General features: G+C 37.0%; 1 protein-coding gene across 2 annotated transcripts in view; it reads left to right on the forward strand.

Moving 5' to 3' along the window:
• VPS37A (VPS37A subunit of ESCRT-I) overlaps window positions 1-25,236 on the forward strand; it is a 46,073-nt gene that overhangs the window by 9,186 nt on the left and 11,651 nt on the right. For both annotated transcript variants that reach the window (XM_078445383.2, XM_078445384.2), the window contains exons 2-6: window positions 10,873-10,947; window positions 12,829-12,943; window positions 13,548-13,648; window positions 22,760-22,985; window positions 24,911-24,981. In XM_078445383.2, the coding sequence (XP_078301509.1) occupies window positions 10,873-10,947; window positions 12,829-12,943; window positions 13,548-13,648; window positions 22,760-22,985; window positions 24,911-24,981 (588 nt within the window). The remainder of the gene's footprint in view (window positions 1-10,872; window positions 10,948-12,828; window positions 12,944-13,547; window positions 13,649-22,759; window positions 22,986-24,910; window positions 24,982-25,236) is intronic.

Here is a 25,236-nt window from a genome sequence, read left to right on the forward strand (position 1 = left end):
CTTAGGGAAGTCCAGTAGTTTCAAGTTTGGAAATTTTAAATTTAAGCATCTCATTAGTTCTTTTGACCTTGCCTTATTGAAGGTGATAGAGATAGTGAAAATTCCAAGAAGTTTGCAGACTTTTCATGAAGGCTTGTATAATTTGTCGAGTGAAATGGGTGCCTTGATCACTGACTGGATATTGTGGAAGGTATAGCCTATCTGGGAAATATATTCTTTTTTCCTTGCCGCTGTGGGGGCATTAGCCTTGCAACAGGGAAAGGCTTCAAACCATCCAGAAAACATGTGCAATAACAAGAACATATTGATAACCCACACTAAGAGGCAGTTGAATGACATCAGTTTGCAGGTATTCAAAGGGTCCGGAGAGAGGAGGTCTGAGGCCTTTTGGGACAAAAATTGTTTTTCCAGGATTATGGACCTGACAAGTAGAAGTCTGCCTACCAGTGTTGATTCATAATTGCAGTCACCTTAAATGTACTTTAGTGGGTAAAGGAATATAAAAACCAAAAAATGGGATTTGCCTGAGAGCTGGGAATTACCAAGCAGCCAACTTGGTATGGCTATGGGTTTCCCATAGCCCCATCTATTGACTTATCTTACAGCCATTGTTGACCCATCTTAATTTCTCTGATTCAGGAGCAGACTTTTGCCATGTTACAAGGTCATTAGGATGGCAAAAATCTGGCCATGTGGGGGCCAGTTTTTATAGAAGCAAAATGAACTTCATGCACACATGCCACAATCTTACAAATACAGTATAAAGAAGACATAGTATTCTTACTTGATAATGCTTCCCACGTAACTTAATATATCAAAGAAATCTAATTAGTTTAATCATTTTTTTGGAGTGTTCGAAGAACACTTCTAGAAGAACTCCAAAATTTCTTACATGTCAAAAAAGCCTTCATTTAGAATTTGGTTTTGGGAACTTTGTCAAAATATCAAAAAAGGGTTTTAAAGTTTGCCTAAATAGGATCACAGATCATTATGAGACTTAATACTCAGAAGGTAAAGAAATGTTCACAATCTGTTATCAAAAGCAGACTGGAAGTCCAAAAAAAAAAAAAAACCAAAAACCTTTGTTCTTTTAACAGAGAAAAGCAAATTCTAATTTTGTATCAGCCTACTATTGCTATCAAAACTTAACTCATTTTAATCTTAGGCCTGACCACTCATAAAGTTCCTTTCCAAAAATTCCTTTTTCACAAGCTTTATAAGTTTTCTGTTTTTCACATTCCGATTTTGTCCTGTTCTTTCTCTTTAAATAACCAACTCTTGGGGCCCCTGGGTGGCTCAGTCGGTTGGGGGTTCAACTTCAGCTCAGGTCATGGTCTCACGGTTCGTGGGTTCGAGCCCCGCATCAGGCTCTTTGCTGACAGCTTGGAGCCTGGAACCTGCTTCAGATTCTGTGTCTCCCTCTCTCTCTGTTCCTCCCCTACTCGCACTCTGTCTCTCTCTCTCCCAAAAATAAATAAAGATTAAAAAAAAAAAATTTAAAGAACCAACTCTTTAGTACAAAATTACTTTCTTTTCCCTCAACAAAAAAATGCATCTCCGTTTCTTACACGTTCTCTTAACCATTTTACTTTGTTTACATACAAAGATGTTTCCCTTATTTCTAGTAGCTTTAATAACAGTAAATAGAATTCTTAACCCTTAGAAATCTTAATTTCTAGTCAAAACTAAGAAGGAATTTTGAACTATCATATCAGCATTTTTTAGATGAACAAATTATGAATACATAATTTCTAGAAGTATGTGCTTTTTTCAGTTTTCCAATGAAGAATTAACAAAACTAAATATCTTTTAGTTTTTCTGTAATAAGCCAAAAGTAGGTAAGCCTATGTTCAATAACAGTATTTTATCTTACTGGGAAATAATGTAAATATTCAGTACATTCCATCATTTAATTTAATTTAGCAAGACTCCTAAAATTTCCAGCTAGAGAGATTTGGAAAAAATTTTTAAGCACATTACCATAAAATATAATTATTTTATATGTAAGCTCTTATGCCACTTACATCTAAATCATTTGCTCCAGCAATCAAGTTTAGATTACCCACAAAACTTTGAGACGTTAGACACAATGAGCCATCGTTCTAAGTTATTTTTGCTGACAAATTACAACAGCTATAATAAACTAGTAATTCAGGTAGAATAAAATGTTTATCTTCATTGTATTCAATGTTGATAACTCTAAAGATATGCCTGTTTTAATTAAACTGATGAATCTAAACTAGCTTTAATTTAGTAGAAGATTATCCTAGAACTTCAAAAACATTTGGGTGTTTCCCTTATATTTCTGAGAATTTAATTAGATAAGCACTTAATTTTCCCTAAACCAATTAAGTAGATCTTTAAGCCAACTAAATTTACAAATTAATTTTAAGAACACCAACTGGAGATAGAAAATACCACACATTTACTACAAGTTCTCTCTATAGAAAGAGACACATAAACACAGACGCAGACCTCATAGCTTATAGCTTTAAATTGTTGCCATGAATATAAGTGCAGAAACAAAATTCACTACATATAAAAAAAAAAGCTGCAGCTCAGTCTTTCTTTATTATCTTTTAATTCTAGGGCTGAATTTTAGTATAGTATGAAAGTTTGAATTCTTACACTTGAAAGAAGTTTTTTGAGTATAGTCGACACACAATGTTACATTAATTTCAGGTCTACAGCATGACGATTCAGCTTCTCTATACCTTATGCTGTGCTCCCCACAAGTGTAGCTACCATCTGTCACCATAAAACACTATTATAATATCATTGACAATATTCCCTGTGCTGTGCCTTTTATTCTCACGACTTAGTCATTCCAAAACTGGAAGCCTTCCACTCCTCTTCATGCATATTACCCATTCTCCCAGCCTCCCTCCATCTGGCAACCATCATTTCTGAGTATTTAAAGGTTTGATTCTGCTTTTTTTTTTTTTAATCATTTGTTTTTTAGATTCCACATATGAATGAAATCATACGATATTTAACTTTCTCAGCCTGACTTACTTCATTTACCATAATAACCTCTTGATTCATCCATGTTGTCTCAGATGGCAAGGTCTCATTTTTTTTTTTTTTTTTTTATGGCTGACTGATATTCCCTTGTGTACATATACCATAACTTCCTTATCCATTCTTCTGTCAGTGGACACTAAGATTGCTTCCATATTTTGGCTACTATAAATAATGCTTCAGTAAACAGGGGTGCATGTCTTTTCAAATCAGTGTTTGTTTTCTTTGGATGAATACCAAGTAGTGGAGTTATTGGATCAAATGGTATTCCTGTTTTTACTTTTTGGGGGGAACCTCCATACCCACCGTGGCTGCACCAGTTTACGTTCCCATCAACAGTGCGTGAAGGTTCCTTTTTCACCACATCCTTACCAGTACTTGTTATTTCTTGTCTTTGATTTTAGCTGTTCCAACAGGTATTAGGTGATAACATATATTTAAAACAAGTGTAGCTGTTTTTAATTCCTCAAAGAGTTAAGTTGCCACCGAAATGATATCAAAGGATACTCATACTCATCCCTTTATGTTTGAGTGTTTTTTCCTGCTCTGGGTGCATTTAGCTTAGAGAAGCCCTAAAAAAAATAAATAAATAAATAAAAATTCTTCTCAGGTTCTGAATACCAGCTTCTAATTTGGACAGATTTCTGATCATAGAGTTAGGAAATCCTTTCAAGTATCTTGTCAAGTCTCAGCCAAGACATACAGTTAACATTTGTGGCAGTTTTAAACAACCTCATTGATCCTAGCCGCATCCTCAAAAAGGGCACAAAAGATACTGTCTTTATAAGATCTAGAACCTGCATGTCCCAGACAGGCTGAAAGCCAAGCCAAATTCTTAGGATGTAAAACGAGACCATCAAGAAGGCAGTAGCTATCCCTGGGAGAACAAGGATCAATAACCAATTGTTTTAGATTTGGAAAGGAAAGGGATTTTTTTTTTTCCCCTCTCTGCTGGGTTCAGGACATAATTTATTTACAAAACTTTTTGAGAATCCTCTATGGGTTTAAGAAATTATTTAACTATGACCCTTAGTTAACTGTAGGGGTTGCCTGCATCCTGGAATGGTCTTTATCTTAAAAAGTAACTAATAGTCTCTTCAGAATGGAAAGGAAATTCAGATAGAGGATGGATTCCTAGAAAGAGTACTCAAATAAAGGAGAGAGGAGGACCATAGGAAGTAATGTCAGTCTTATATGTTAGTCTTTTGTTTTAGGTGCCTTTCTTTTTCATTGTCCTTTTACAGTGAATCAATGAAACTTTTGGAATTTTGAAACCTTTTGAAGGCTTCTGCCTACCAATTAAAATAGGTATCCCGTTCTATTTGAGAATACTTTCAAGTGTTCTTCAAGAACACTTTTTTTTTTTATTTTTTTTAAGTTTATTTATTTATTTATTTATTTTTTTGAGAAGAGAGAGAGAGAGCATGAACGGGGGAGGGGGGAGAAAGAGGGAGACACAAAATCTGAAACAGGCTCCAGGCTCTGAGCTGTCAGCACAGAGCCCAACGGGGGGCTCGAACTCACAGACCGCAAGATTATGACCTGAGCCGAAGTCAGACGCTTAACCGACTGAGCCACCCAGGCACCCCAAGAACACTTCTTAAATTATTTCTCTAATTGGAGTATTTACCTTAATGGCCATTGTAATTCTAGGTTGGTTTTAGTAAGATCTTGCTATTTGACTAAATATTTGCAACTTCTGGGACTACAGTTTTTAGACCTACAGTAAGCAGGTGTATGCCAGAATGTGGCCTGGTCAACTCTACATATAAAAGATCCCACTTTTTAGCTAAGCCTCTGGATTTCTCGAAGTCAAACTAATACCTAAGAGAGACATGACATGGAGTTGGGAATTGTGCGGTGTTTTACCTCATTGCATAGAAATTGCCTTCAGGTTGGTGGGTGACCTAGTGTCAGTTCTAACCCATTAATGTAACCAACTTATTCTATCACAGAAGTCTTCTTGAGGTGGTGAGTGCTCTAATAGCCTTTGAATTTAAATGCTTGACCCATGGCCACCAATGTTTGCAGCCTTATTTCTGGCTTCTGAGACTTTCTTATCAGCCATTATTTAAAACAACACCAGAGGCCTCACACTGGACCTAGTCCAGCTCACATCAGGCCCAGCCTGGCTTTTAAGTCAGATCCAGCCAGTGGCCACCAACCCCAGCCAGTGGCCACCACCAGTTGCCACCGTAGGCTGACCAGCAGACGCTAGTAAATGGAGACTGTGGGTTAGAATTGGGGAAAGTACCAAACGCCAGTCAGTGGGGACTGTAGACTGGAACTGGGAAAGGGATTTCAATATGAAATTGTAGACTGAACCAAGCAAAGGACTGGAGTTCTGTGAGAGCCTCTTGTCTGTGCAGACTGACTCATTAACTCTGTACTGGAAACCAATTAGATCCAAGTTCAAATGCAAAGAAGGTGGAGCTCAAAGAGAGAGGAGCTCACCAAAGGTCCTTGAAGTGCCACGCCTGTGTTTCTTTTTATTTCCACTTGTCCTTGGAAATTCCCTTCTTCGGATCCTGTTGCTGCCACCCAGTCTGTTAAAAGACAAAACCAAGTAAATTTTGAAGATGCAGTTGGCTTCATTAGATGATACATGAATTGGGCAGTATCCCATCCAGCAAATAAGGGGAGCTCCCGGTAGTTGTACAAGATGGAAAGGTTTTATAGGAAGGGTGGTGGAGCAAAGAAGTTATGAGCAAAATAAAAGAAAAGAATTGTACCAGGTAAGGTCACCTTTCCTTGGGGTTAAGAGTAGGGGGTCTAATTAGGTGGATTACCTCATCTTGGAAGTGATAGAGGGGGCCCATGTGACAGATAATCTCATTTAGTGCTGTTCAGAAAATTCCTGACTGGTTAAGACAAATTTCTGAGGAGGTTGAGGCTACAGTCAGGTTAAGTATTAAGACCTAGTGTGGTGACTTAGCCTAAGTGTCTGTATTTTGGGCCTCTCTTTTTCTTTTTAATGAGACCGCAGGGGTGTGAGATTTTCAATGGCAAAGGATGTGAATACTTAGAGCCCCGGTGTTATTTCACACCTGAAGTTTTTCCCCGTGGTGTTTCTTCTGTGTAGAGTGTCCACTTTGTTTCCCTGATTCTCTTTCCTAGGTGTTAACTCTTACTTGACTTTTAACTGTAGTTCAGATATTATATTATTTCCCTGAAGACCCTACCACCCCTACCCTTGTTTAGGTTAGGTGCTTTCTTCTGTGTTCCTCTAGCTCTTTGCACCTCTGTTTCATTATCCTGTGTTCCACAGAACACTGTTCAAAGAGTACTGTGAAATACATGCTCCGTGTCAAACAGACTGAGAAAACAAAATCGAGTGCTTTAGAATTTCCCAAAGCCTTTAATATGCTAAAAACGTGTCAGTATTCTCCAAGAAGAGAAGGTAGTATGAAACATTTTCCAAACAGAGCGCTGAACCATTTATTTGAGCTATTTATTTTAAATTTTCAGTTTCTTAATTTTTCATTTTCATGTCAACTGTGTTGTGTGTATGTGAATGCAAGTGTTGTTTTCTTTTGTTACTTTAAGAATATTAATTACAGAAATTTAGAGTCTTCTGTTTGCTCAATTAACTCTGTTTCCTTAAGTTTTTGTATTTTGGGCTTCTTGAGTTTGGTGCCTGCCTTGCATGGTTTTGTTTTGTTCAGGCCTCTTTTGAAGTGTTCATTTCTGTATTGGAGATTTCTTGTTGACTTGTTGGTAGATATTGAACTCTGTTTATGATAGCCTGCCTCTGATGATGAATAAAAAAAGAATGATTTGCTCCAAGATGGGACAAGCTGATATTTGTCTTTGGGCGTTGGAGGCTACCTGGAAGTCAGCACCTTCCTAAGGCACTACTGCCTCACCGTGTTGTTCTAGATACAGAGATGACTGACTGTTGGTTGGAACAAGCAGGGAAAAGAGAGTGATCTGTCCTACCTTCTGTTCCACACACCTTCCCATTCATTACCCTGGGAAATGTTTCTGCCCTGCCCTCCACACTCTGGGTTTGCATTGACTTTCTTCAAGGGCTTGCAGGACCTTCAGACTACTCCTGCTTTGCATTGGTCTTATTTTGGGGGGTTGTCATTAGTTCCTGTATATACTAACTTTTTCTTGCCTTTTTCCTTATTATCACCCTTTTCCTTAAATCTAATCCCATCTTTTTATCATTTATGGATTCCTCAGAATTTCTTCTCTGCTTACTCTTTGCAAAGCACTGTTACAGCTTTGGGTTTTTTGTAAAGGCTTTTGTGATATTGTCTAGAAATTTAGGTGGGAAAGGGAAGTTGTCTAATCTCTACCATCTTTAAGCATCTGCATCCTTTATTTGCAAGGTTCACTTGTAAACGTTTCTTGATTTACTCAACTCTGGGACATGCATGCTTGAACTGGTCTTTTTTAGTCCCTCGATTTTTTCTTCATGCTGTGCGCCCCTTCAAAGACCACACATATTTCTGTATTTGTTTCTTTGCAAGATGGCGGCTATATGGTAGCTGTTCGATTGAACTAAGTCTTACGAAGTCCAACTGTACACAAAATATAAAGTCCAAAATATAGTCAGAGATAAATGATCGTTTTGTAAAGGAATCTTTTTACCATAACTGGTGCCTATATTGCATTTCAAGGTCTATTTGTTTATAGTTTTAGGGACTATCAAAGAAATGAGGATGCCACTTGATCATACATTCTAGCAGAGTTCTTTGTTGTTTCAGTTTGAAAACCACAGTAATTCACTTGTCTGAGAGAACCTAGAACATAAAAATATTAATGGAAGGTCATTCAAATTTGCTCTTGTAGTGTGATTACAGTATTACTTTAAAATATGTGTGTGTGTTTATATCCAGAATGCTACTACCTGTTAGCTGAAAGATAAGTCTGCAAAGAATGTTTATCAAAGTGTGATTTATAACAGTAAAACCTAGAAACAATCTCAATAATTGATAAAAAGTAGATTAAACATGATAGTAAAACATTATACAGCCATTTAAAAAAAGACAATGTAAAATAGCATTTACTGATTCAAGAAGAGCAAGTTACAAATTGTGTAGACAGTACAGTTGCATTTTACATAAGGCTCTGAATATAGAAAGATTAGGTTATATACCAATGTGTTAGTGGATTGATTTTTATGTTCTCCTTGCTTGTTCTTTTTGTTTTTTCCCAATGAAAATGAATCATTTTTAAAATAAGTTTTTTAAAAGTTATTTAAAATAGCAAAAACTTCAAAAATCACATTTGTGAATATTCAGGGAATGATTCTTCTTTTACTTAAGTAAACAGATATTTGCCATATTGTCTAATGTAGCTAGTGCAGGAGAGGAAAATGGTGTCCTCAACTCTCTCAGGATATCTGGCTGGGTCTGAAAATTAAACTGACAGATTAACAGGAGAAAAGTATATAAGCTTATTTAATAGAAGTTTTACATGAGATGGAAAACTTAAAAAGGAAGTGAAGACCCAAAGAAATAGTTAGACCTGAGTATTTTATGCTAGGTTTGATTAAGAGTGCACAGTAATGGAGGAATATGATGGGTTAAAGAATACGAGGTAATTGTAGTACACAAGGTGGGGGCCAGCTTCGCCAGGCTTCTTTGTTTCTGTTCTTCTTGGTGTCCCTTTGTCTTTGGAGGTAAGGATGTTCCTTTCCTCTTGATATAAGAAGGGCATATGTCATATGAGGGTTTTATGATGTTTCAAGGAAGAAGGATGGGGCAGGGAGGAGGTTAGAGTAACATTCCTGCTTCTCATATTTTCTCAAACTCCTTTGGCTGAAAATAATCAAGATGCTGAAGTAGTATGTCCTGAACTCCAACAATTACCATGACTAACTTGTGTTGGAATTTGTTTACTCATAGTTCAGCTTTCACTAATATTACGAGCATTGCTTTCAGTTATCTATTATACCTCATTTGTGAAGGAAATTTGCCAAAACTTAATAATAATGTCAACACTTTAATCATCAGGACAATGCATTGAACACTTCTAAGCCATTGAATTAAGTGAAAATTATTTTAATCAAATTAATTTACTTCCTATAAAAATACACTGAAAAACTGACTTAAAACTTCGGTACTATAAATGTAGACAGGCTGCAACTGTGATGCATGTTCAAAACGCATAGTTAATAATAGTTAACATGTATTGAACAATTACGGTATTTTGTGGAGGGCTTTACGTGTATTCTCTCGTTTAATCTAACAAATGTTTTCGGTAGATAGGTACTTTAAACATCCCTGTTTTCCATTTGAGAGATAAGTAGTTTGCTTATAGTCACACAAGTAAATGGTTTAGAGGGAGAATTTGAACCCAGGAAGCCTCACTTTGGAGGTCATGCTTTTAACCATGAGGATGCTCTACTTAGCTTAAAACTGATGGATGCTTTTGTGACCAGCATTCCCTTGAAGCAGTTACACCTTCGGGTCTTAAAATAATATAGAGGAATAGAAAACTGAAGCCATTTAATTGATTATACGGTTTTCCTACAACTGAGGAGGTTGTCAGTATCATAGTGTCCAAACGTGAACCCCAAAGAAAAACCTGTCTAACACTGTTTAAGTCCTAATACTGAATATCTTTTTGAGTCTCTTCTCAGCTGTTTCTTCTTCTCAATTCTAACCCCATTCCATAGGATGTCAGAGTACAGAGCTTTAGTTGAAGCAATCAAAAGAACAAAAAGTAAATTATTACGTAAATGCTAGATCTTTTAGCAGCATTAATGCTTGGAAAAGTTTCATGCCTTTTTGAATATTAAGATTCTTCCTAACTTTAACTCATTAGTACTACTTCACATTTTTCCCTTTGGAAATACTATGAATGTTCATTAGGACTTGAAGTGAGCTTCCAAAAGATTTGGTTGCTAGATTGTAGTTGTAATAATGTGTCCCTACAATTAATAATAAATTAATTCTAAGTATAGAGCATTAAAGTGTAAGGAAATTATATTAGTTGGCAGTTCTATTCTGCTGCTACCAGCAGAAACTCCCAAAATACTGACTTACACAAGATAAAACTTTTTCCTCTCACAAAAAAGAAATTCAGTTGACAATACTGTAGTCATTAAAGACTCAAGCTACTTCTTTGTTTCTGCTCAGCTCTCCCTAGTGTATGACTTCCATTCTCACGGTCACTCATGGTCCAATATGGCTGTTGGAAGTGCAGCTATCAGGTCCAGGCAGGAAGGGCAAATAGACTCTTACTCATTTTTTTTGTCCCCTCTTTTAGATGCTTTCCTAGCAGTTTGACCCTACGACCTCCCTATGTCTATCTTGGAGGTTAAGTCTGTACCAACAACTAGCTGCCAAAAAAGGCTAGAATGTTGCTACTCAAAATAAAATTAGACTTCTTTTACTTAGGAAGAACGGGAGGAAAATGGCCAGCAGTCTGTCATAAGACTGTAGGAGACATCTTATCTAGACTTAAGTTTAAGATATTAAGACCCAGACTTCCCTAGCTGTCTATATAGCTGAATAGTGGCAGAGTTACGATCAGAACCCAGATGTCTTGTTGACCTGTGTTAACCAGAGGATAACAGTTGCTTATAGTAATGATGAATTAGATAAAATTATAGTAAATCAATCTAGTATTAATAGGAGTTTTTCTCTGCTATTTTGCCTCAACATCTATCTGCACTGTATCCACACACACTTGGATATCTCAGAATATTTTGCCTGCTTACTTGATAAATCTTTCTATGATAATTGTTCCCTTAAGATGCGAGTTATATTGGCTGTCTAGATTCTGTGATTAAAATTGATAGTTTTAGTAGGCTCTAAAAACATATAAAATTCTTTTTAACATTAATGGTTTTGTAACTTCAGGTAAACTTTTTTCTCAAATTTTCTCTTACAGTATAGCTGAAATACAGAAAGATGTGGAATACAGGTTGCCATTCACCGTAAACAACCTGACAATTAACATTAATATGTGAGTAGAATTGTATCCTATATTTTTATGTAATAGTGCGTTTAAAAGTCTTTTCATTATTTTGTTTCTTAGTTATTAGACGTAAATTGCTTAAAGTAAACTTGCTTAAACCTTTCCCTTTCTAGTAACTGTAACTTCTAAAAAAGTTAATGCAATTTCGTGAAACAAAAATTTTTTAAAGACATCATTATAATGATATTGCTGTAAGAAAAAACTATACAAGAAGAAAGAAATGCAATGAAAAGATGTAATGATCTTTAGTACTATAATTATTTTTATTGATTTGCACTAAAGTTTTAACTGGAGGTAGGCTGAAAGAAAGAATGATAAGGACAATCAAAGGGATTGTGTATCGAAAACCATTAGAGATCTATTCAGCTTTATATCAAAAACAAGTTAAAATAGTCTAGTTTTCAGCAACAGATACACTACATCAGCCAGAAAAGTTCAAGGCTCAATTTGATCTGCTGATTAAAGAAAAAAAATCAAGTTAAAAATTTTCTTCGTGAGAGAAAAGATTGGACAGGATGATTGCTGAATTCCCCATTTAACCATAAGTGCAGTTATTAGTCTTCAGCATGAAAGTATTAAGTTACTACTTTCTCAGATTGCAGTAGGGGGCTGGGTGCTGGAGCAGGTGTTTGTGGGTAAGAAGCACTTAACTGGAAGACAAGAAGCATGGCTTATTCATCTTCATATTCTCACCGTCTAGCACAGCGCCAGCACAGAAAAGGCCTTGTGAAATCCTAGTTGAATAAGTGAATGAAAGTGTGAACGTATAACAGTCCCAAGCATGATGCTGGCTTATCTTGATATAGAGGAGCTTTTTGAATCCTCACAACAGTCCTGCAAATTGGGCAAATTACAGACACATAGGTAGTGAACAACATAGTCAGGATTACAAACCCAGATCGGTTGTGCTTCAAAGACCATTCATTGCCTTTTTTACCAAACTACTTTAACGTCTTTATATAAATGAAGTAGTTTTGTCCCCCATATGCTTTAGTAGGAAAAGCCAAAAAGGACCCAGTTTTCTTTTTGACAGTGCTATAAAATAAATAGTTATCTGAGCCAGCAGGCGAACAGAGAGACCGTTTAAAGGGACATATTCTTCCTTGAGAGGTTTGGAAATCAGTATCCATATCCAGTAAAATCCCATTTTTTAAGACTTCGATCTCTGATTTTAAATTTGTGGTAGTTCAGAAAGGTTCAGATTTTCACCTTTTTTTTTTTTTTTTTTTTTTTTTTGTATTGAGAGTTTACTGTTCTTTACTTGAAACCATGTGATTGACCTCAGACTTGGGAGAGATGTGTTAATGGGGACAATTAGAAGAGAACTTTATAGAACCAAGGCATGATGATAGCTACAGTGTTTTAATTGTAGTACTTTGGCTTTTATCTATTCACTCTTTAAAAATTCAGTAGATGGTGAAATAATTCTTGGCAGTATTTCAAAAGTAGGAAAACCACGAGGAAATTATATGGACAGAAACTGTGGTCCAGCTGATAGCCAGACTGAGTTACTGTGGTTCACCTCGTACAAATAGCCTGATCTGACTTTTATCTGAGATTTTACGTAGCTTGGTTTATTGTGTTTGAAAGCAATTAATTGACTTGGTGTAAAGAATATTCTATAACTCAGGGTATCCATATTCCACATTAAGAAGGTTTTACTATATTGAATTACTTTATGATATTGTTGCCAAAGTAGATCCTTTTGTATATTTTCAATCAACAACCATAAGAGAGCACTTACTACTGTGAATAATTAATCCAAATTAAAGTATGAAAATTTAATTTGCTTTTAACTTTGTTTTAGCATTAATGACTATATAACATAACCCTTGTCTTTTTGTTTTTCATCTGTTCTACATTGAACAGATTGCTCCCTCCACAGTTTCCTCAGGAAAAACCAGTGATCAGTGTTTATCCACCAATACGACATCACTTAATGGATAAACAAGGAGTCTATGTTACCTCTCCATTAGTAAACAACGTATGTATACAGTATAATTTATTTCAGAGTAGTATAACAGGTGTATTACTTTTCTGCTGTATATTCAGAAATCTAAAATGCATTTAAAATCTCATTTGGAATCAGTACAATTCCGAGAAAAAAAAAGTCACTATATCTAATAGATAATATTGATTTGAAAGTTATTTGTTTTTCTGTGATGAGGACCTGTTGATCTTAGAACTTTGGTTCATAGTAGATCTTCCATAGTTGTCAGGAGGGGATAAAATTCAAATATGCCTCCAAGTTCTTAGGATACATAAATAATTGATTAATGTGAGGAACTGTAACTTATATGTACTCTCAGAATTTATCATTGAACCTTAAAATTATTTTTAAAAGTGTGGAAATATTTTAGCTCCATTATTGGTTAAATAGATTTTTAACCTGATTTATGGTATCGAGTGTATAGGAAAATATTAGAAGTTGTAGATTGCTCATATGGTCATTTGACACAATATCCTTTGTTTTTCATTTACTTCCTGACTTGCAGAAGGGGATTTAAGATTAAGTTTTAGGATGACATTATCCTAATAAGACTTATTCTGAAAGTGATTTTAATCTTCCTGTATACTGTTACTTTCAGTTTACAATGCATTCAGATCTTGGAAAAATTATTCAGAGTCTATTGGATGAGTTTTGGAAGAATCCTCCAGTTTTAGCTCCTTCTTCAACGGCATTTTCATAGTAAGTATATTTGTAACAAAAAACCTATATGTATATATTTATTTTTACTTATTTTTATCGGAGTGCACATAATACAGTTTAAAATTTCAAATGATGTTAAAAGGCAGTTCTCTTTTTTTCCACATTCCCACCTTCACACAGACAAATTTATACTTTTGAGAGGCAGCTGCGTTTTCTTCTTTTAGCTGCTTCTCTAATATTTACCTTCATCTTTCTGAATAATGTAAATATAATATAAACATACATCTCTTAATTCTCTCATTTTAGGTGTATCAGCCTTCTGTTATGATTGATGAGACTTTATCTTTCACAAACGTTCCTTTCCTTCCAGTCTCTCAGTGATTGAGGTCATGATTTTTACTTAAATTGCATGTTTGATATTTTCATTAATTTGATTCTGGAAATATTCCCTGTTGCTAAGTCATGTACTTGGTCATGATTACATTTCTTTTATGATACAACTTTTTGCTTTTTTTTTGGAGATGATAATTCTGTGTTTCCATTGGTTATTTTATCTTTCTAATTTTCCACATCTTTCAGCAGCTCTGAAAAATACCTTTCAAATCGTTTTTACACATCATCAAACCTTGACAACATGTATTTTCCTTGTGAATCTGCAGTTTGATTAGAGACTACTAGAGACAGCTCGTCTTTGTTTCATCTTTTGCATTAACTGTTGTGGTTGCAAATCCAGGGATTGAAATACTCTGAAGGCTCACTTAATTTTCACATCTGGCAGTTAAAGTCAGTCACAAAGTCCCATCCAGGTTCAAAGGGGAGGGGACTAGACTCCCATCTCTTGATAGAGTGGCAAAGGTCAAGAAATCTATCTGTAGATGTTTTGAAAATACAAAATGCCACAGTTCTTCTGGCAACAAGAATTTACTTCTCTCCTATATGCAAAAATGTATGCAGTCCCTTACAACCAGTGGGACATAAAGCCTGGTATTGTAAAAATCTGTGCTCTGTTCTGGGAGAACCCAGAGGTCCTTAGGAAGCTGAGTTCCGGCCTTTAAAGAGGCAACACTCCAAACATCCTGAACAGAAACAGCACAGATTCAGCAATTTGAAAAATGCCTGGGGCACACAGAAGGTAGAGTGATTTACTCATCACAGAGTTTGTCCAGAGAAACAGGGATCTCAGGACCCCTCATCCCCGCCCCACTTAGGAAAAAAGGAGCTAGCACATGTCTTTTCTCTGCCCGTCCCCTCAGCTTAAACACAGCTGTGGGAACCAGTGTGGCACCAACACTTGCTATGTAACTTGCTTATGCCAGGGCCTGCCGCCCCATGCTTCATTGGATATGCCCTCACCAGTCACACTTGCTTCAGTCCCCAGCACTGTGAGTTCCCTCCCCCAGAAGACCTGCACAGCCCTTGCCAGCACCCCAATACACAAAAGCCTAAGGCATTTGCTGCAAAAGCCTAAAGCAAAACATGTTAAAAGTGCCTGCCCTGCCCAAGCACTCTATGCAGGTCCACTTAGGCCAGCTCAGTCCCCACAGCAGAGGCTCCAGGTCTTATTTAGCAGGCAGACCAGTGCACTTCACTCCCCTGGGACCAAACACTACCCACAGCAGACCAAGAAAGCCACTGCAGAAAACTGGACTGAAGGGAAAAGTGGCAGGAACACAACGGGGCACACACAACACACAGAGGCACGCCCCACCCTCCCTCCCCCCCTCCCCCCCTCCCCCGCCCGAGTGCCAGGTCCTGAGGAACAGGAGGCACTGCACTGCAAGACACTGCAGGATCTCGTGGATGTAGCTGGCCTTCCTAGCACACGGAGAGTTAGACAAAATGAGGAGACAGAGAAATATGTCCCAAATGAAAGAACAAGACCAAACCACAGCAGGAAACCTAAGTAAAACAGATATGAGTAGTAGGCATGTTAGAGAATTTGAAGTATTGATCGTGAAGATACTTGCTGGCCTTGAGAAGAGTGGAGGACATCAGACCCTTAACAAAGAGATAAAAAAGAACCACTGAGAGATGAACACAATAAGTGAAATTAAAAATGGACTTATTGGAATATATAACACGATAGATGAAGCAGAAGAACAAATTAATGATCTAGAAGAAAGAGTAACGGAAAGTAACCAAGCTGAACAAATGAAAGAAAAAAAATTGATGCAAATTGGGACTACTCTTAGGGAACTCAATGACTGTCAAGTATAAGAATATTCACGTTGTAGAGATTCCAGAAGAAAAGGGGGGGGGGGGGAGACAAAATTTATTTGAAGAAATAATAGCTGAAAACTTCCCTAATCTGCAGAAGGAAACAGACTTCCAGACCCAGGAAGCATAGAGATCCCCTCTAAAAATCAACTCAAGGAGATCCATACCAAGACATAGTAATTAAAATGGCAGAAAGTAGTGAGAAAGAGATAATAATGTTAAAAGCAGCAAAAGAAAAGAAGACAGTTGCATACTAAGGAAAACCCATAAGGGTATCAGTGGATTTTTCAGCAGAAACCTTGTAGGCTAGAGGGAGCGGCATGATATATTCAAAGTGCTGAAAGGGAAAAATCTGCAGCCATGAATACTTTATCCAGCAAGTCTATCATTCAGTATAGTAGGAGAAATAGTTTCTCAAACAAACAAGAACGAAAGTAATTCATGACTATTCAACCAGCCCTACAAAAAATATTAAAAGGAACCCTCTGAGTGGAAAAGAAAGACTACAAATACGAAAAATAAGTATATTTGTAAAAATCAGTCAAGGGATCACAAAAGGATGTAAAATATGATACCATATACCTAAAACGTGGGGAAGAGGAGTAAGTGGGTTCAAACATCAGCAACCATCAACTTAATACAGACTCCTATATCCAGAAGATGTCCTTTAAACCTATGCTTTGTATAACCACAAATTAAGAACCAGTAATAGATGGGGTGCCTGGATGGCTCAGTCTGTTAAGCTTCCAACTCTTGATTTTGGCTCAGGTCATGATCTGTTGGTAGGTGGGATTGAGCCTTGTATTGGGCCTCAAGCTGACAGCATGGAGCATGCTTGGGATTCTCTCTCTCTCTATCCCTCAACCCTATCTCAAAATAAATATTAAAAAGAAAGTAGTGAGCAAAGAATAAGGAGAAAGGAATCCAAGCATATCACAAAAAAAAACAAAAACAAAAACAAAAAAAAACAAAAACCAGCAAACCAGGAAACAGCAAGACAAGAAAGGATCAGAGAAAAACAATAGACACTACTACAAAACAAGTAACAGAATAGCAATAAATACATATACAATTGACACTTACTTTGAATGTAAATGGACTAATTACCCCAAGAAACATAGGCTGACAGAATGGATAAAAACACAAGACTCATGTATCTGCTGCCTCTAAGAGTCTCATTTCAGCCCTAAAGACACCAACAAGGGTGTCTCGGTGGCTCAGTCGGTTAAGCGTCTGACCTCAGCTCAGGTCATGATCTCACGGTCTGTGAGTTCAAGCCCCGCATCAGGCTCTGTGCTGACAGCTCAGAGCCTGGAGCCTGCTTTGGATTCTGTGTCTCCCTCTGTCTGACCCTCCCCCATTCATACTCTGTCTCTCTCTGTCTCAAAAATAAACATTAAAAAAGTAATTTAAAGACACCAACAGATTGAAAGTGAGGGGTTGGAGAAACATTTATCTTGCAAATGGAGGTCAAAAGAAAGCTGGAGTAGCAATACTTATATTGGACAAAATAGACATTAAAACAAAGACTGTAACAAGAGATAAAGAAGGTCCTATATCATAATAAAGGGGACTTCCCAACAAGAGGATATAACAGTTATAAATGTTTATGGACCCAACATGGAAGCACCCAAATCATAACAGTTAACAACAAACAAAAAGGAACTAAATGATACTAGTACAGTAATAGTGGGGGACTTAACACCCCACTAAAATCAATGGACATATCATCCATAGAAAATCAAACTGTGGCTTTGAATGACACACCATGCCAGATGAATTTAACAGATAGATACATTGCATCCTAAAGCAGGAAAATACATATTATTTTCAAGTACAATGAAACATTCTCTAGACTAGAACACATATTAGACCACAAAACAAGTCTCAACAAATTTGAAAAGATTGAACTGATAACATGCCTCTTTTCAGACCACAATGCTGTGAAACTAGAAGTCAACCACAAAAAAAAGGTCTGGAAAAAGTACAAATACATGGAAGTTAAATAACATGCTACTAAACAATGAATGGGTCAAATAAGAAATCAAAGAAGAAATTAAAAATTACATAGAAACAAATGAAAATGAAACATAATGATGCAAAGTCTTCGGGATGCAGCAAAAGTGGTTCTAAGAGCGAAGATTATAGCAGTACAGATTGCCACAAGAAGGAAGAAAAATCTCAAACAACTTAACATTATATTTAATGAAGCTAAAAAAAAAAAAAAAAGAATTAAGTAAACCCAAAACCAGAAGAAAGAAGTAAATAATAAAGATTAGCACAGAAGTGAATAATACAGAAACTAAAACAAACAAAAAAACAGTAGAAAAGATCAATGAAACCAGGACCAAGAGCTGGGTCTTTGGAAAAAATCAATAAAATTGATAAACCTCTTGCCAGACTCATCAAAAAAAAGAGAAAGAACCCAAATAAACAAAATAACAAATGAGTGAAATACAAACAATTGTAAGAGAATATTATGAAAAATTATTTGCCAACAAATTGGGACAACCTAGAAGAAATGGATGAATTCCTAGAAACATATAACCTACAAAAACTGAAACAGGAAGAGACAGACAATTTGAACAGATGAATTACTAGCAAGGAAATTGAATCAGTAATCAAAAAACTCAACATAACAAAAATCTAGGACCAGTTGACTTCACAGGCAAATTCTACAAAACATTTAAAGAAGAGTTAATAACTATTCTTCTCAAACTATTCCACAAAATACATGAGGAAGGAAAACTTCCAAATTTATTCTCTGAGGCAGCATTAGGCTGATCAGAAAACCAGAAAAAAGACACCACAAAAAAGTGAACTGACCTCTGAAGAACATAGATGCAAAAATCCTTTATAAAATGCTACTAGCTAACCAAATCCAACAATACATTAAAAAATCATTCACCACGATCAAGTGGCATTATTCCTGGGATGGAAGGGTGGTTCAATATTTAAAACTCCACCAATATGGTACATCATATCACTGAGAGGAAGGATAAAAAATGATATGATCATTTCAGTAAGTGTAGAAAAATAATTTGACAAAGCACAACATCCATACATGATAAAAAAAATTCTAAACAAAGTAGATTTAGAGAGAACATACCACGAAATATAAAGGCCATATATGAAAAGCCCACAACTAATAGCATACTCGGTAGTGAAAAACTGAGAGCTTTTCCCTTAAAATGAGGAACAAAACAAGGATGTCCTGTCGCTAATTTTATTTAATAAACATAGTATTGGAAACGCTAGCCACAGCAATCAGACAAGAAAAATAAATAATATGCATTTAAATTGTTAAGTATTTTGTAAATGTCACTACAATATGCCTTGTTGATGGTCAATTCTTGTTGAATCTAATGGGAGTTCTCTGTTCTTCTTGGAATTTGAGGTCTGTGCCCTTTATTAGATTAGGAAAGTTTTCCACTCTAGTTTGCTCACATATATCTTCTGCCCCTTTTTCTCTCTCTCTTCATCTTCTGGGACTCCTATCATATAAACGTTATTCCTTTTTAATAAGTCGTCAAGTTCTCTAAGTTTTATGTTACAATATTTTGCCCATTTTCCCTCTTTTTTGCCTCATTGTTTTCTGTAATTTTATCTTCTATATCACTGATTCACTGCTCTGCTTCGTATATCACAGCATCCATTCAATATTTCACTTCGGTTTTAGCATTTTTAATTTTCCCTGACTAGAGTTTTGTTCTTTTATTTTTTTCAGAAAGGGATTCTCTGGTGTCTTCTATACTTTTGTCAACCCCAGCTAGTGTTCTCATAATCATGGTTTAAAATTCTAGTTCAGACATCTTACTTACATCTGTGTTGATTAAATCCCTGGCCATCATTTCTTCCTGTCCTTTATTTTGGGGTGAATTCCTCTGTCTTGTCATTTTAGGAGAAGAAAAACAATAAAATAAAAAGTAAAAATTAAAAAAATATTAACAAAACAAAATCAAATAAAGGAAGCCAATGCCAGGTACGTTTCATTCTGTTTTTTGAAAGAAGCTTGATAGAAAAGAGAAAAAAGAGAAAGGAAAAAAAAAAGTTTAAAAAATTTTTTAAATATTAAAATGGAATAAAATAAAGTAGTATCAAAATTTTCAAGAGAAAATAGAACTCTTTTTACCCGTGAAAGAGAAAAAAAATGAAAGAAAAAAGAAAACAACAGAGGCAAAAACAGAAGCAAAGTAAAGGAACAGTAGACCAAGCAGTTTGAAGGGATTTGTGCTGCTCTTCTGGGGCATGTGCCTGGAGACTACAAATGGGTGGGGTTTGGTGTAAAGGCTCCATTGTCCATTTGGTGGCACTGCTCAGCTCCTAAGTGTGTATACGTGTGCGCTAAAGGTGGAAATGGCTTCACCCAGCTCTTTGGTCTCTGGCATGGGCATTTTGTGCCCTTACAGACACACATTCAAGCACCGCTCCTTTGCCTCAGGTTTCCGTCCACTCCCCGCCTTTACCCTGTCTGTGTCCAAGCTGTCTCCTTCTAGAGTTTTATCTCACATGGGACTGCATTTCAAAACCCACACTTCAGAGACCCTCCCTACTTGGACCCATGCTGATTCTCTGGGGGAAGGGTCTTATCAAGCAATGGCCAGGTGCCATCTTGTCCCAGAAAACATTTGCCCGATCACGCAGTGGCAGAGGCTCAAGAGTTTACGGTAAATCACAACACACAGCTGGCGCCAGGTTTTGCTGCACTCTGGCATCTCTGTTCCAATATCAGTAAATGTGGCAGCACTCTGGGGTCTGCTGGGACTTTTGCCCTCGGCGAAAACGTATGGCAGTATGCAGTTCATTGTAGGTAGGGCAACTGCTTCTCCCTGTGTGGCACACGGAACCCTCAGACCCCACTGCCTGCTCCTGGGGATTGGTCCTGCTTCCTCACCAGGGCACCTCCAGGCCCTGAGCTCCGAAACTTCAGACTCTGTGCTCCACTGTTTCTAGAATCCTGGCCCTATTGTAACCCTCTCCTTTCTCCCCGTCAGTGGCTTTGAGGAACAGGTTTCTTGTGCAGTCCCCTGTGAGTGCTTTCACTCTTTATTTCTCTCTTTCTCTCCAGCTGTTTTCTTCCTTCATTTCAGCGTGCTGCACTCTTCTTTTTCTTTGTCTCTCTGTCCTCTCTGCGTGAATATGGTTCCCTACCCTGTATGGCTCCATGGTTTTTCTCTCCCCCAATTCACCTCTCTGTACCATGTACCTGCCAAGTTCTCTGGCTCACATTACACAGATTGTTGGATTAATCCTCAGATCATTTTCCTAGGTGTTCAAAATTGTTTGATGCTGATCTGTGTTTCAGGGATGAGACAAGCTCAAAGTCTCCATACAACTCTTCCATCTTAACTCTCTATCTAGATTTCACCTAATTGTTAAAAGGCCTTAGGATTTTTTTTTTGAATGGTGATTTAAAATCACCTGCTGCATTAGCCCCCAACAGGAGAGTCAACTTGTCCTTTGGACCTTTGAAGCCAGGCATCAACTTCAACTTCTTTTCTCTACCTTAGAAGGTCGTAGATGGCATTTTCTTCCAACAGAAAGCTGTTTTGTCTGCATTGAAAATCCATTCTTTGGTGTAGCCACCTGTATTAGTTATTTTCCATCTTCTCAGGAACTTGCTGCAGCTTCTACATCAGCACTTGCTGCTTCACCCTTCATTTCTGTGTTACGAAGAAGGCTTCTTTCCTTAAACCTCACGATCCAAAATCTGCCGAGTTCCCACTTTTCTAATCGTTTCCTCACCTCTCTCAGCCTTCGTAGAACTGAAGAGCATTAGGGCCTTCCTCTGGGTTAGGCTTTGGCTTAACGGAATGTTACGGCTGGTTTGACCTTCTGTATAAACCATTAACATTTTCTCCACGTCTGCATTAAGTCTGTTTCATTTTCTTTTCATTCGTGTGTCACTGGAATAGGACTTTTAATTTCTGTCAAGAACCTTTCCTTTCCATTCACAACTTGGCTGTTTGGCCCAAGAGGCCTAGCTTTTTGCCTGTCTTGGCTTTTGATACACCTTCCTCACCAAGCTCAATCATTTCTAGGTTTTGATTTAAAGTAAAAGACCTGTGGCTCTCATTTGAACACTTAAGAGGCCATTGTAGGATTATTAATTGGCCTAATTCCAATATTACATCTCAGGGAAGAGGGACACAGATGGGGACCAGCCTGCCAGTGGCACAGTCAGAGCACACACATTTATCAGTTAAGTTCATTGTCTTATACAGGTGCACTTCATGGCACCCCAAGACAGTTACCATAGTAACATCAAAGATCACTGATCACAGATCACCATAACAAAAATAATAATGAAAAAGTTTGAAATACTGCAAGGATTATGACAATGTGATGCCAGCGTATGAAATGAGCAGATGCTGTTAGGAAAATAGTGCCACTAGACTTACTTCGATGCATGGTTGTCGTAAACACTGTTTTTTAAAAGATTCAGTATCTGTGAAGCGCAATAAAATGAGTTATGTTTTATATTTGTTTTTAGCAGTTCTTCTCTGCACTGAACTATTTTCCTTTGAAATCTTTTAGAAAAGCAGTCATATTTTTCCAGATAAAATGAGAGCTACGATCCAAGCAACCTGTCTTGAATACGTTTTCTGGGTTAAACGTCCTCCATTCTTCTTATGAAGATAGTGATTAATGCTAACGGAATGCTCAAACTCAAAAAGAGCCTGTCTGTTCACTTCTTCTCTGACTGGTTGAATATTATGCTTTCTAAAACATTGTGCTTTTTCATGGAAACCACATTTATTGGGGTGGCGTCATATTTTATCAGTTTATATAATATTTTAAGTCAGTTATATGATTATAGTAACAAGATTCTATCTCTGTTGCATGGCCATTGTTATTTAGAACCATGTGGGAATAGTTTTATAGGTTTACCCCTAATGTCTAATCTAATGTTTTTTCTGTCTTTCTTTTTAGCCTATACAGTAATCCAAGTGGGATGCCTCCTTACGCATCTCAGGGTTTTCCATTTCTTCCTCCATATCCGCCACAAGAAGCTAACAGAACTATCACTTCTTTGTCTGTTGCTGACACTATTTCTTCTTCAACAACAAGTTACACAACAGCCAAACCCGCTGCTCCTTCTTTTGGCGTCCTTTCAAATCTGCCATTACCTGTTCCCACAACAGACACTTCAGCACCGGTGGGTATCTTCAGTTTTCTAGACATTTTGTATCCTTGAGATCGTCCAGTCAACAAATATTTATCATATGCCTTCTTGTGGCAGCCACTAAGTAAAGCACAAAAGATAAAAAGATTAAATCGCATTTTCAGCTCAAGTAACAAACTCAGAAGTGACCAGCAAATTATCAAATAATTGCAAATATGAAACTTCCAGTAGAGTAGAAGAGGTAGTTTGGAATTACGGTGAAGATACAGTACTCCTAGAAACTGAGGTAGAACTAGAAGCGATGCTTTTATAAGAAATGTGTTTCTGCTTTTTCACCACTTTGTCCTTAGTGCCTCAAACCACCCCTGATACACAGAGTAGGTGCTCAATTAAAATGGGGCAGATAAGTGAATGTATTTGTTTATGTTTGAGGCCAGATTTTGACAGATGGTAATGAATTTGTCAGAACGAGAGGGGTTATGTAAAGTTTTCTGTGAAAAGGCACTAGTATTGACAAAGTCTTGGAGGCATAAACCAAATTGCATTCTTGTGAAACTGCATTTAATAGATCTCTCTAGCTGTCACAGAGGAAATAGACATGAAGGCACGAGAAGTGATCATGAAAGAGAAGTAGTTCTCAGACTGTGGAGGGTCTGCTCTCTACCTTGCTAAGGGCTTCAAGTGTCTCACTGGTTTAAAAAAATTGTTCTTAAATTAAGTGGTAACTGGGAGCACCTGGGTGGCTCGGTGAGTTGAACGTCCGACTTCGGCTCAGGTCACGATCTCGCAGCTCGTGAGTTCGAGCCCCGCGTTGGGCTCTGTGCTCACAGCTTGGAGCCTGGAGCCTGCTTCGGATTCTCTCTCCCTCTCTCTCTGCCCCTAACCCACATGCATTCTGTCTCTGTCTCTCTCAAAACTAAATAAACATTAAAAAAAAAAATTAAGTGGTACCTGTTACCATGTGGGATGTTATTGAGAGATTATGTGAATAACACATATAAAATGATTTAAAAACCTTCATTTTAACCTTCAGTGAGTCTCGCCCATAGTAATACTCAAATACTGTAGAACTTTATTCAACTGTACTAGTTGTGGTGTTTGTAAATAATTAAGAATATAGACCCAAGTGGACTTTGTTTTTCTGATACCTTTCATCATTATATTAATGAATATTAGGAACAAGTATTATGAATATCATGAAAATTATTATAATTAGTATTAACAAAATTACAAGAGAACTTTCCAAGGATCCTCAATTTTAAAAAGTTGTTTTAATTTAAACAACAGATTGCCTATTATCTCCCCTACTGTCTTGTGGAACTTAGTTATGCAACTATTTAGACTTTTGCCAATTTACTAAATTTTGTTTATATTCAGTGTCTTTCAGATGAGACAAATGTATTCTTATGTAGCAGTGAAATCCACAGATAATTCTCTGCACTTGTTACAGATACAGTTAAAAGTTTTATTTAGCAGTCATATACTTGCCCAGGAAAGAGCTACTCACATGATCCCACGAAAGAAAAAAAAAATTAACCCTATATATACAAGGTATGCTGAAAAATAAGAAAATAAAGAAAGAAGGGGAGGGCACGTGGGTGACTCAGTCGGTTAAAGGTCCAGCTTTGGCTCAGGTCATGATCTCCCAGTTCATGAATTCAAGCTCTGCATCAGGCTCTGTGCTGACAGAGCAGAGCCTGCTTAGGATTCTCTCTTGCGCCCTCTCTCTCTCTGCCTCTTGCTCCCCTCTGCCCACATTCTTTCTCTCTCTCAAAATAAATAAACTTTAAAAAAAAAAAAAAAAAGGAGGGGGAAAAATAAGGACAATGTAAAGTGCAAAGATGAGAAGATGAAGGTGATAATTGTAAGATGTGATCCATTAAAAATTACATTTATAAGTAAATAGGAGCAGTCAAAAAAGATGGCTAAAGTTTAATACCATTTCAAACTCTCTTTAGATAAGCCAAAATGGTTTTGGTTACAAGATGCCGGACGTCCCTGATGCATTTCCAGAACTCTCAGAACTAAGGTAAAAATCTTGGGAGAGTGACGTTAGTATTCATTGTCTATTTGACCAGATCATCACGGTCATTATCCATGTTAAAGAAAAAGGGTTTTTTGGGTTGTTTTTATCTTCACTATTTCTGTATTGTGGTTGTCTTAGTGGGACAGTTTTATAAATCACTTTTATGTCTTGTAGTTTGAACTTATTGACTATGTACCCAGGGATTTTTCTAGATACTGGGAATGATATAATAGTTTCCAGGATAACAATGTCCTTTCT

The sequence above is a fragment of the Panthera onca genome, chromosome B1 (assembly GCF_046562875.1).
Source record: "Panthera onca isolate mPanOnc1 chromosome B1, mPanOnc1 haplotype 2, whole genome shotgun sequence".
NCBI classification, from domain to species: Eukaryota; Metazoa; Chordata; class Mammalia; order Carnivora; family Felidae; genus Panthera; species Panthera onca.